General features: G+C 45.6%; 1 protein-coding gene across 1 annotated transcript in view; it reads right to left on the reverse strand.

Moving 5' to 3' along the window:
• LOC140905622 (disintegrin and metalloproteinase domain-containing protein 20-like) overlaps positions 1-13,773 on the reverse strand; it is a 67,973-nt gene that overhangs the window by 24,714 nt on the left and 29,486 nt on the right. The window contains exons 3-4 of the mRNA XM_073329129.1: positions 2,914-2,990; positions 2,172-2,379 (exon numbers count right to left, since the gene is read on the reverse strand). Of these exons, the coding sequence (XP_073185230.1) occupies positions 2,172-2,379; positions 2,914-2,990 (285 nt within the window). The remainder of the gene's footprint in view (positions 1-2,171; positions 2,380-2,913; positions 2,991-13,773) is intronic.

Below are 13,773 nucleotides of genomic sequence, written 5' to 3' on the forward strand. Positions count from 1 at the left end.
GGGTTGTTTGACACCCCACTCGGATTTTGATAACTTTCCTTGCTGTTGCCTCTGGGGGGCTACTATCTGGCTGATTCCCCAACTTACAGCATGTTTTAGTGACCACCATACAACACAATTCTCATAACTCCATATGCATTAATGATATACGTATATGGATAGAGAAATGACTTTCAGCAGGTCACATGACATGCTTTATATGCAATATCACAATTATATACAAATGAAGAATATGGGGGTTACAAGATGCTCCCCCAAGGTATAGAATGTCACAGGGTTCATAGTGGATCACAAGCTAAATGTCAATATGAGTGTAACACTGTTGCAAAAAAAGAAAACATCATTCTGGGATTTATTAGCAGGAGTATTGTAAGCAAGATGTTAGAAGTAATTCTTCCACTCTACTCCAAGCTGATAAGGCCTCAACTGGAGTATTGTGTCCAACTTTGGGTGCCACACTTCAGGAAAGATGTGGACTGTCACAGGGAAAGTGCGTCCCATCCCATCTTGTGGTGGGGTGAGGGTAATTATTTCACCACGGCTGCGTCTACCCAATCGCCCCAGTCTTGTCCTTGCTGTTGGTAGTTCTCCAAAATCCATTTCAGCAGCTTTCCTATATCCATGGCCTCTTCAAGGTCATTCAATCAGTGCTCCAGTGGTCCTTTTAACAGGACTTGGGTGTTGCCAATGTTCTCCACCACATATAGGAGGGGGTGGGTTTGGGTCCAATTCCAGCAACATCCCCTGGTGGCAGTACTCTGAGTTATGTCACCCTGCAGCAAGCATCAATGGCTGGGAGTAAAGGAACCCAGGCCCTCTCTGCTTCACCAGGTTCCAACTCAGATCCCAATTAAGCAGTAATTTGAAAATGTGCAGCCTATGGGATGGATGCTTCTATGTCTCCTCCCTGGGCCACTTCCTACTCTGGATTCTGTTCCTCTGTTGGTGTCAGTGGTTTGCATCTGAGTCCCTTCTGGAGTTCTCTCTGTCCATACTCCAAAGGGTCTTCCTCTCGCATTCACAGCTCATTGTTGCTGATCTCCGCGATCAAAAGGCCTGTGGCAGCTTGACATTGAGGACTGGGCCCAGGTGCGTGGGGCTTCTCGGCTGTAGCCTGCAACACACAGCTGCTTTCCTGCTCCATCCACCCAGACTGAGCTAAACAGCACCCTTTTGAGCTCAGCCTCCACTGTAAGCATGCCCACCAAGGGTGGCTTCACAGGGCTTTCTGGGCCCAGAGCTGCTCCTTAATCCTTACTTATCCAGTGTGGGGTTCACATACCCCATCACAGTACCCCACTGAGACCAAGACTGTGGTCTTCCAGGGAAGGAGACTTAGTTGTGGGTAGCAAAAGGGACAGCAGAGAATTTTAGCTATTAGTAAGGGGTTTACCCCAAAAGCTTGCATATGCCAGAGGGAATTCTTTCAGCCAGTGTCTAAACACATGTCCCACAGACCACAACCTTATCCTTGGTTTCAAATCTTCTGTCTTTCCCAGAGACTTTTTACTGGATATTTGAGGGTCTGGGTCCTAATAGAGTCGAGTGTAGACCCATTACCCTCTCTTTCCCCACATGGGGGGAAGGAGATATCCTTCTTTTGCCAGATGGAAGTGGAATACTGGACTTTATCTGACCTGAAAAAAAGAAGGGAACTGACAAAATTCCTTGAAAGAAATCAGCAAAGGGAAATAGAGCTGGGACTACCAACTGGGGCATTTAGGCACATGTTGAATAGATTCCATGAGGCTGACAAACTCCTTACTTCACAATCAATAGACAGGAATACTTTTAGCTACCAGATTTATGGATGGATAAACTCAGGAGGAACAGAATTAATTTGTTCTCCTGACTACAAAGTGAATTTCCAGCACAACTGAGGTCACTTCCGACAATGAGTTTGAAAAATGGGCCTAACATGAATAGCTTAGTATGTTCCACCTGCGGGTGGTCAATTATTTTTTTTATCAATGTCCAGATTTCTTGGTCAAGCTACAGTCAAGATCCAGACTCCAGAGAAAATAATAAAAAAATCCAATAATAATAAATAAAAAGATTTTGGCATCCATTCAAAAGCACCTGGCAGTCTGGATTTGGCCCTCGGTCTGCCTATCGACTACCCCTGCACATAATATCCATTTACTTTATGTGAACCCATATAAAACACTTACATCTACTACAAGCTGTCTCTCCATCTGAACCTTAGATATTTGATGGTCTCTGCCTTTAGCTGTTTGATCTTCGATATCTTCATCAGTTACTCCACATCGACCAGGTGAGTCTTCATCAGCTGCCATTCGATAAATAATGTGTTGAAATGCAGAGGAAGATTTAATAGGTTCAATTTCATAGTTTAAATCGTAAATCTTCAAATGTCCCCTGAGAATTGCAAAATTGAAGTGTGATTTAGAGATTTGGAAAAATTGAAAAATTCTATAAAAATATTAGAACTGGTCCAGAATTTTCCATCTGAATTATTTTTGATATATAATGCAGTTTTTGTAGAACTTTAATAGAAACTTCCTCCCTTCCCTTCTAAAAGGAAAGTGCTATCGAGGGAAAAACATTTCCAATTTACAATTGAGTATCAGTGTTCTTGGTAACACTGCCACCTTTGGGAGGCACAATTAGAAGCCAGAAGGCCCCCAAATGGCCACAGATCAGTCATCACTGCACTACATACTGTTTTACAATCTATAAAATAGAATAAAAAAATAAGATTATAAATTTCTGATTCGAGCCCTATGCAGTGGCAGCAAATGACCCTTAATATGGTCATTAGCATGAAATCTACATTAGGAAAAAGTAAAAGGGCACTAAACTAGTTATTCTGTTATGTATCTACTTTCCCATTGCAGAAGAAGAAAATTCATAATGTTTGCAATCTTTAGCAGACTGAGGAGTTTACATTACCAGAGTCCAGAGCAGGTGCTGAGAACTGCAACAGATTCTGGGACATCCTCCACATATCCAGAGTAGTAGCAATTGTCCTGCATGGTCAAAAAAAAAAAAAGTTTTCCTTTTCTATCATTAATTTTAGTCAAATAGAATAGCAAATTCTAGTTACATTAAATTAAATATACACAATGCAATGGCTAATTTTTTTGTATCTGATTTCAAAATGCGGTTCTAATATGAAAAATGACTGTATAAATGCTACCTTTTCACTCAGCAGATCTGTTCTCCTGTGTACTCAGATCTGCTGACTTTGGTGTCAAAACCAAGTTTTGTTGCTTTACACTCATGTTAACAGTGCAGAGATAATGCAGCTGAAACTGAGTGAGCTTCAAAGAGAGGTTCTCAAATATTAAACCTTTCACACAATGAATTCCTAATACCTTACTATTCATGCTTCTGCTACCTTATTACATCTTCAACGAGCTGTTGATGGTAACAGAAAAGGAGGCCTATTGGAAATGACATGAATGTTTCCAAAGGAATCATGTCCAAGGAAGGTGAAGGAAGAGGGATAAATCAGATTCAATTTAACTCCCAAACTCCGTAACCTTGCTTCACCTGCTCCGTCAAAAGGTTTAGGAAAGACTACTGATTTATATGAAAATATGACACCATCTGTAACAAGCTTCTGAAAAATATAGGCGTGTTGTCAAGAAACTGAAGTGAAAATGCAATCTTATCTGTGTATTTTCTTCCTAGGAACCACCATGTTCAGACAAGGGACTGTTCCCTTTCTGCCCACCAACTGGAGGCAGACCAATTCCAGAACAATATTATTTTTCCACTTTAGAAGACAACTACATAAAAGTTAAGTACTATCTGATTCCAGTCATTTCCAACAGAGCCTTCATAAGAGATTAGGGGATACTTCTTTAGAAAATAAACCAATCTTCTCCTTCAAATTACTTAATAAATGAGTGGATCCTCAAAGGGAGAGTCAGACTGTCAGATGTGGGGGATACTAAAAAGGATACTCATAAGCCTGAATGAAGTTTCCTATTAATTGTTTATTTATACTATAGGAGGGCCTAAATAACAAGAGGATAATCAGGGCCCCATTGTGCAGACTCCATTGTAATACCTGGACACAACAGACCTACTTAAGTACGTGACGCACAGGAGAGCATGGATCATACAAAACAGTAAACATTATATGCAGTGTACCTGTCTCAGTTTCCTTACCACACCAGGATATTTTTTTGGGATTAAGTCAGTCTCTTGGGTTGCCCAGAGTTTGTAGGGTCATCTGGGCTCAGAAAAGCAGGCAGGGCTCCCCTGCATCATAGGGTTCCTACATGTTGGGTGATTTTGCTCCCTCCTGCTCTCAAGGCCTCCTTCTTGCCTGGCTCTCCCTGTTTCTGTGTGGCTTGCTATTTTAAATCCATCCTGGCTTCCTTTAGTCTGTCTTTTGGGTAACTTTCCACTGCTCTTTCTTTTCCTCTTCCCTTTACGGGAGTCAGCTAAACCAATGTGCTAAGAATGCAGCTCACCCATTGTTCAGAGGGTTTGCTCCTGAATAGAATCATGGAGTCCTAAGCATCCTCCTATTGTATTTCTGCATGATGTGTACCTGCTACAGGATCTGTCAGCAATAATAGATCCACATGCATATAGGCACGGCAGGTTTTCATAGTACAACTTCTCAAGATGAACTAGAATTCGTAAATTGTACAGACATACTCCCAATCCATCACATTTCTCCCTTATCGAAAGCACTCTTGCTTGATTACTTGATCAGTACTCCAGGGATGTTTTGGCACCAAGCCTTCAGACAGTGCATCTTGTGTGACTACTTATTAATTCAAACTAATACATGCATTCAGTCATTAAACAGTTCCAATCATCATGAAAACATCATAGTTAGGCTCCTACCTACATTATATAAATTTCCTCCCTCATTATCCCAGGGAAGGGGGAACTAGCTGCAGAGTTAGCAGGCCCCCGTATGCTAGTCACCCCAGTATTTCTGATTGGTTGGGATGGTCCCAGGATCCTTGGGTCTCCTTCTGTGAAAAGAGTGGTCCTGGTGCTGGGTTGAGGTGGAATCTATTCACTTTCCCCCAAGCCCAGTCCCCATCTTCACACCTCCTGGGAGAGGTTACATGTTTTTCCCCCTCCATCTCCCTCAAGTTTAATTACATCATGACCAAATAACTGGAAGCCAGAGATTAAGGGGAACTTTTCCACCTCCTTTTCATTTACACTCTCCCAGTGATTGTTTCACACCCCTCTGGAGCATTTCCCACCTTTTAGTGACTATCATGAATTTGGCAGCTCTTTTTACCACTCTTAGCCTCACTCGTTCCAGGGGAGTTTTGACACATTGCACCTTTTGTCTGTGCCTGAGTTTCCCTTTTCCAGAGGAATTTTGAATCACAGCATCTGTCAGGTGTGCCATAGTCTTCCCTGCCCCCAGAGGAGGTCTGGTTCAGAGCATCTCTTAGCTGTACCAGTTTCTCACTGCTCCCAGCTGAAATCTGCACCACAGACACATTCAGCATTTGACTTAGTTTCCCAGGTGAGGGTAGACAGAGATCTCACGCCCCAGCCACTGATTCTGGCCTTGACAGCATGCACCTAAACCTTCAGAAGTTAACCATATTACATCATTACACAGATTAACACATCAAGTGAAATAACGTCCCATGCTCCCACAGTCAGAGTCCCAGAACATCCTTTGGTGTCCATATTGACTCAGGCTAAAGGCAGAGTGATGGGATTCATTCTATGCCCACCTGATTGCCTATTAGCCCCTGTTTAGGCATGTTGTATATCCTTCTTCCTTGGTCCCAGGGGCATGATTTGACTCCGTTCTCTTTGAGCCAGCAGTGTTTGACCTGGTCAACAAGCTTCTGTTGATCCAATTCAATCTGCTCTGATATTTGGCCACCAGCTCCAACCATCTCTCCTCCAAGAACTTTCATTTCCACTCCAGCCTCCACAACTCTGGACCTCTTGCCCTTTCTGCTACATCTGCAGAATCATCAGTGGAACAGTCTCTGGCACCATCTCTTCGGTCAACTGCCTGCCTTGCAGAAGAAAAAGGGAGCCCTTCTGACCTAATGGTCTGGAGGCAGTGCCAATCCTGCCTCAAGACATGAGCACAGCATGGTCACCAACTTAGATTTCTTCTGATCTGCAGCAATGCACACATGCTCAGAAGCTGCTCTTTCATGAAGTGTTCATAATTCATGCTTGCTTATTAACTTATACCTGAGACAAACTAACAGACCTGTTCCCGACTTTCAGTGTAGAGCAAAAGTATAATCCCCCATCAAAAGTGTCTTAAAAAAAAACTTCATAGACTAACATGTAGATCCCATCTCTGCTACCATTCTGTCATAAAACCTAGCAAGCACCATCTCTCGGCCACCTATTAGGACTGTTGTTAGGGGAATCCAGAGCAGCAGAGGCTTAAATGTTCCAATCACCTGCAACAAATGTTAATGGGGAAAGATACAAAAGGGAAACAAAAGGGCCAAATTAGTCCAAACAAAAAGGCCTAGTGATGTCATTCAAGGACTCTGCTGAAATCATGTCTGGTAAACAAAAGTAGCATGGGGCTACTAAATTGGTCCTAAACTGGTGTGTCGCAAATTAGGCCTAATTAGTGAACAAAATGAAAGCATGGGCTATCCTGGTTATCACTCCCTTTTAGGATTCTTAAACATAAAGAAACTGTGGGGAGAAATCATGATTTTGGAGATGTATCTGCTGGCTGGAAGACAGGCGGACTGGGAGGAACAAACTTCACCACCGTGGCTGCCACCCCCACAGTCTCCTGGGGCCCCAGGATCCACCCTAACACTGTGCAACATTCATAGAATCATAGAATCATAGAATATCAGGGTTGGAAGGGACCCCAGAAGCTCATCTAGTCCAACCCCCTGCTCAAAGCAGGACCAATTCCCAGTTAAATCATCCCAGCCAGGGCTTTGTCAAGCCTGACCTTAAAAACCTCTAAGGAAGGAGATTCTACCACCTCCCTAGGTAACGCATTCCAGTGTTTCACCACGCTCTTAGTGAAAAAGTTTTTCCTAATATCCAATCTAAACCTCCCCCACTGCAACTTGAGACCATTACTCCTCGTTCTGTCATCTGCTACCATTGAGAACAGTCTAGAGCCATCCTCTTTGGAACCCCCTTTCAGGTAGTTGAAAGCAGCTATCAAATCCCCCCTCATTCTTCTCTTCTGCAGGCTAAACAATCCCAGTTCCCTCAGCCTCTCCTCATAACTCATGTGTTCCAGTCCCCTAATCATTTTTGTTGCCCTTCGCTGGACTCTCTCCAATTTATCCACATCCTTCTTGAAGTGTGGGGCCCAAAACTGGACACAGTACTCCAGATGAGGCCTCACCAATGTCGAATAGAGGGGAACGATCACGTCCCTCAATCTGCTCGCTATGCCCCTACTTATACATCCCAAAATGCCATTGGCCTTCTTGGAAACAAGGGCACACTGCTGACTCATATCCAGCTTCTCGTCCACTGTCACCCCTAGGTCCTTTTCCGCAGAACTGCTGCCTAGCCATTTGGTCCCTAGTCTGTAGCTGTACATTGGGTTCTTCCGTCCCAAGTGCAGGACCCTGCACTTATCCTTATTGAACCTCATCAGATTTCTTTTGGCCCAATCCTCCAATTTGTCTAGGTCTTTCTGTATCCTATCCCTCCCCTCCAGCGTATCTACCACTCCTCCCAGTTTAGTATCATCCGCAAATTTGCTGAGAGTGCAATCCACACCATCCTCCAGATCATTTATGAAGATATTGAACAAAACTGGCCCCAGGACCGACCCCTGGGGTACTCCACTTGATACTGGCTGCCAACTAGATATGGAGCCATTGATCACTACCCGTTGAGCCCGACAATCTAGCCAGCTTTCTACCCACCTTGTAGTGCATTCATCCAGCCCATACTTCCTTAACTTGCTGACAAGAATAGTGTGGGAGACCGTGTCAAAAGCTTTGCTAAAGTCAAGAAACAATACATCCACTGCTTTCCCTTCATCCACAGAACCAGTAATCTCATCATAAAAGGCGATTAGATTAGTCAGGCATGACCTTCCCTTGGTGAATCCATGCTGGCTGTTCCTGATCACTTTCCTCTCATGCAAGTGCTTCATACACCATTCTCATTGTGAGAGACAGCCTGACCAAACTGGATGACAGACAAAGAAGAAAAGGAGTACTTGTGGCACCTTAGAGACTAACAAATTTATTTGAGGATAAGCTTTCATGAGCTAGAGCTCACTTCATCGGATGCATTCAGTGGAAAATACAGTGGGGAGATTTATATACACAGAGAATAGGAAACAATGGGTGTTACCATACACACAGTGTCATAAATATAAAGGGAAGGGTAAACCCCTTTGAAATCCCTCCTGGCCAGGGGAAAGCTCCTCTCACCTGTAAAGGGTTAAGAAGCTAAAGGTAACCTCGCTGGCACCTGACCAAAATGACCAATGAGGAGACAAGATACTTTCAAAAGCTGGGAGCAGGGAGAGAAACCATGTCAAGGTTCCTCCCCCACTCTGAACTCTAGGGTACAGATGTGGGGACCTGCATGAAAAAACCTCCTAAGCTTATCTTTACCAGCTTAGGTCAAAACTTCCCCAAGGTACAAAATATTCCCCCCGTTGTCCTTGGACTGGCCGCTACTACCACCAAACTAATACTGGTTACTGGGGAAGAGCTGTTTGGACGCGTCTTTCCCCCCAAAATACTTCCCAAAACCCTACACCCCACTTCCTGGACAAGGTTTGGTAAAAGGCCTCACCAATTTGCCTAGGTGACTACAGACCCAGACCCTTGGATCTTAAGAACAATGAACAATCCTCCCAACACTTGCACCCCCCCTTTCCTGGAAAATGTTGGATAAAAAGCCTCACCAATTTGCATAGGTGACCACAGACCCAAACCCTTGGATCTGAGAACAATGAAAAAGCATTCAGTTTTTTACAAGAAGACTTTTAATAAAAAATAGAAGTAAATAGAAATAAAGAAATCCCCCCTGTAAAATCAGGATGGTAGATATCTTACAGGGTAATTAGGTTCAAAAACATAGAGAACCCCTCTAGGCAAAACCTTAAGTTACAAAAAAGATACACTGACAGAAATAGTTATTCTATTCAGCACAATTCTTTTCTCAGCCATTTAAAGAAATCATAATCTAACACGTACCTAGCTAGATTACTTACTAAAAGTTCTAAGACTCCATTCCTGGTCTATCCCCGGCCAAGACGACTACAGACAGACACAGACCCTTTGTTTCTCTCCCTCCTCCCAGCTTTTGAAAGTATCTTGTCTCCTCATTGGTCATTTTGGTCAGGTGCCAGCGAGGTTACCTTTAGCTTCTTAACCCTTTACAGGTGAGAGGAGCTTTCCCCTGGCCAGGAGGGATTTCAAAGGGGTTTACCCTTCCCTTTATATTTATGACACTCCCCCCAAATCTCAGCTAGGGTGAAACACTGGCTGGGATTTCTTCCTGGAGCTCTAGGAAAACAGAGTTAATAAGACACATGCATCTCTAAATATACTACCAGGTACATAAAGACTAACAATATTTTCCACATCTCAAGGACGATTTTAACCAGTTGATTCTGGGAAACTTTCACGGGAGAGTGCATCAGCCACTTTGTTAGAAGCTCCTGAGATGTGTTGGATGTCGAAATCAAAATCTTGGAGAGCTAAACTCCACCAAAGAAGTTTTTTGTTAGTTTCCTTGACGGTGTGAAGCCACTTCAGTGCAGCATGGTCTGTTTGCAGGTGGAAATGCCGTCCCCAAACATATGGGCGTAGCTTTTCCAGAGCGTAGACAATGGCGTAACATTCTTTTTCAGTGACTGACCAGTTGCTTTCCCTCTCAGACAGTTTTTTGCTGAGAAACACTACAGGATGGAATTCTTGATCAGGTCCTTTCTGCATTAAAACTGCTCCCACACCACGCTCGGATGCATCTGTGGTTACTAGGAACGGTTTGTCAAAGTCTGGGGCCCTTAGTACAGGGTCAGACATGAGTGTCGCTTTAAGCTTGTTAAAGGCCTTCTGACACTTTCCGGTCCACTGAACAGCATTTGGCTGTTTTTTTTTTGGTTAGGTCTGTCAGTGGGGCAGCGATTTGGCTGTAGTGCGGTACAAATCGTCTGTAATAACTGGCCAAGCCTAAGAAGGATTGAACCTGTTTCTTTGACTTTGGGACAGGCCACTTTTGGATAGCATCCACTTTGGCCTGTAGGGGGCTGATAGTTCCTTGACCCACCTGGTGTCCAAGGTAAGTCACTCTGTTTAGGCCTATTTGACACTTCTTAGCCTTAACAGTTAGTCCTGCCTCCCTTATGCGCTCAAGGACTTTTTGTAGATGTTCCAGGTGGTCTGCCCAGGAATCCGAAAATATGGCCACATCGTCAAGGTAGGCGACTGCATATTCTCCTAATCCCGCTAGGAGACCATCTACAAGTCTTTGGAAAGTGGCGGGTGCATTTCGCAGCCCGAAAGGGAGTACATTAAATTCATACAGCCCAAGATGTGTGATGAAGGCTGACCTTTCCTTGGCAGATTCATCTAGCGGTACCTGCCAGTACCCCTTGGTTAAGTCCAAGGTAGAGATGAACTGGGCCCGTCCCAGTTTCTCTAATAGTTCATCTGTGCGTGGCATTGGATAGTTGTCTGGGCGAGTCACAGCATTTAGCTTACGGTAGTCCACGCAAAAACGTATTTCCCCATCTGGTTTGGGAACTAGAACCACTGGAGATGCCCATGCACTTTCAGAGGGGCGGATTACACCCATCTGTAACATATCCTGGATCTCCCGTTCTATAGCAGTTTTAGCTTGAGGAGACACCCGGTAAGGTTGGACCCTAATTGGGTGAGCATTACCTGTGTCAATGGAGTGGTATGCCCGTTCAGTCAGTCCTGGGGTGGCTGAGAACGTTGGCGCGTAGCTAGTGCACAGCTCCTGGATCTGCTGTCGCTGCATACGCCCAAGGGTCATGGAGAGGTTCACCTCTTCCACACCACCAGCACATTTCCCTTCGTAGTAAACACCTTCAGGCCACTCAGCGTCGTCTCCTCCCTGGGCTGTAAACTGACATTCTCTGGAATAAAAGGGCTTTAGAGAATTAATATGGTACACCTTAGGCTTCCGGTTGGAGGTGGGGAATGCTATGAGATAATTAACAGCTCCCAGGCGCTCCTGGACCATGAATGGCCCTTCCCACGATGCTTCCATTTTATGGGCCTGGAGCGCCTTTAAGACCATGACCTGGTCCCCTACTTTGAAGGAACGCTCTCTGGCATGTTTATCATACCAGGCTTTTTGCTCTTTTTGAGCATCCTGTAAGTTTTCTTTAGCAAGGGCTAAAGAGGTTCAGAGGGTGTTTTGTAGGTTGGTTACAAAGTCCAGAATATTAGTTCCTGGAGAAGGTGTAAATCCCTCCCATTGCTGCTTCACCAACTGCAATGGCCCCTTAACCTCACGGCCATATACAAGTTCAAATGGGGAAAACCCTAAACTGGGGTGTGGTACAGCTCTGTAGGCAAAGAGCAACTGCTGCAACACTAGGTCCCAATCATTGGAGTGCTCATTTACGAATTTACGTATCATGGCCCCCAAAGTTCCATTAAACTTCTCCACCATGCCATTTGTTTGATGGTGGTAAGGAGTGGCAACCAAGTGATTTACCCCATGAGCTTCCCAAAGGTTTTTCATAGTTCCTGCCAGGAAATTAGTCCCTGCATCTGTGAGGATGTCGGAGGGCCAACCTACCCTGGCAAAAATGTCTGCTCGTGCCTGGCACACACTTTTAGCTCTGGTGTTGCTTAGAGCTACTGCTTCCGGCCATCGGGTGGCAAAATCCATGAAAGTCAGTATGTACTGCTTTCCTCTGGGTGTCTTTTTCGGAAAAGGACCCAGAATATCCACAGCTACTCGCTGAAATGGAACTTCAATGATGGGGAGTGGCTGGAGAGGGGCTTTGACCTGGTCTTGGGGTTTTCCCACTCTTTGGCACACCTCACAAGACTGGACATAGGTAGAAACATCCTTGCCCATTCCCTCCCAGTGGAATGACCCCCCCAAACGGTCTTTGGTCCTGTTCACCCCAGCATGGCCACTAGGGTGATCATGGGCTAAGCTCAAGAGCTTGGCCCGGTATTTAGTTGGAACTACCAACTGTCTCTGAGGATGCCAGTCTTCCTGGTGTCCCCCAGAAAGAGTTTCCTTGTATAAAAGTCCTCTTTCTACAACAAACCTGGATCGATTAGAAGAGCTGAGAGGCGGTGGGTTGCTCCGTGCCGCCGTCCAAGCTCTCTGGAGGCTTTCATCTGCTTCCTGTTCAGTCTGGAACTGTTCCCTTGATGCTGGAGACATCAGTTCCTCATGGGATTGTGGACCTAGGCTTGGTCCCTCTGGAAGCGATATAGGGGATGGAGCTGTTTCTGTTGACTGTGAACCGCTCTCCGCTGGTGCACTATGTTGGGATTCAGGCTCCGGCTGAGCCTCTTGTGTAGGGTTATCGGCTGCTGCCAGTTCAGGTTCGGTGGGGCCCTCTGGTGTTGAGGTTGCAAGTACTGGATTCAGTGCTGACACGGGGTCTGGTGTTGGTTGTTCAGCTGGTTCCGGTTCTGGGACTGGTTCCGTCTGGGTCTCTGGGACTGGATCCACTACTGCTGTTGCAGACATTGGCCTGGGGTCTGGGTCCATCACCTCTGACCAGGTCCTGATAGAAGTTTCCGGAACAGAGCTAGGCCTCACGGCTTGTTTAGCCTGGCTGTGGGTGACCGTTCCCACCCTCTTGGCCTGCTTCACATGATTGGCCAAGTCTTCCCCCAACAGCATGGGGATGGGATAATCATCATAGACTGCAAAAGTCCACATTCCTGACCAGCCCTTATACTGGACAGGCAACTTGGCTGTAGGCAAATTGAAAGAGTTGGACTTGAAGGGTTGAATCGTCACTTGGATCTCTGGGTTGATTAAATTGGGGTCCACTAAGGAAGCATGGATAGCTGACACTTGTGCTCCAGTGTCCCTCCACGCGGTGACCTTCTTCCCGCCCACACTCACAGTTTCCCTCCGCTCCAAGGGTATCTGGGAGGTATCTGGGCCTGTGGACCTCTGGTGTGATTCCGGTGCAATGAACTGTAATCTGTTGGGGTTCTTGGGGCAGTTGGCCTTTACATGCCCCAGCTCGTTACACTTAAGACATCGTCCAGCTGACGGATCACTGGGGCGAGGAGGGTTGCTGGAGAACGGGGTGGTGGGACGATAAGGGGTCTGGAGGGTTCTTTGGGAGGTAGGTGGGGCTTTGGGCGGCCCCCGGTAATAGGGTGTGGTCTGGGGTGGTCCCTTCTGGTCTCCGCTCCAACTGCGACCAGTTTTCTTCTTCTCTGCCACCTCCACCCATCTGGCTCCAATCTCTCCTGCCTCAATTACAGTTTTGGGTTTCCCATCTAGGATGTATCTTTCTATTTCCTCAGGAACACCCTCTAAGAATTGTTCCATTTGCATAAGGAAGGGCAAATTTACTGGAGATTCAACACTTGCTCCTGATATCCAGGCATCCCAATGTTTCACAATGTGGTAGGCATGTCGGGTAAATGACATGTCTGGTTTCCACCTTAGGGCTCGGAACCTCCGACGAGACTGCTCGGGTGTTATCCCCATTCTGACTCTCGCCTTGGATTTAAACAGTTCATACTTGTTCATGTGTTCTTTAGGCATTTCAGCTGCCACCTCAGCTAAGGGTCCACTGAGCTGCGGCCTCAGCTCTACCATGTATTGGTCAGTAGAGATGTTGTACCCAAGGCAGGCCCTTTC

This window comes from Lepidochelys kempii, chromosome 1 (genome assembly GCF_965140265.1).
Source record: "Lepidochelys kempii isolate rLepKem1 chromosome 1, rLepKem1.hap2, whole genome shotgun sequence".
Lineage (NCBI taxonomy): Eukaryota > Metazoa > Chordata > Testudines > Cheloniidae > Lepidochelys > Lepidochelys kempii.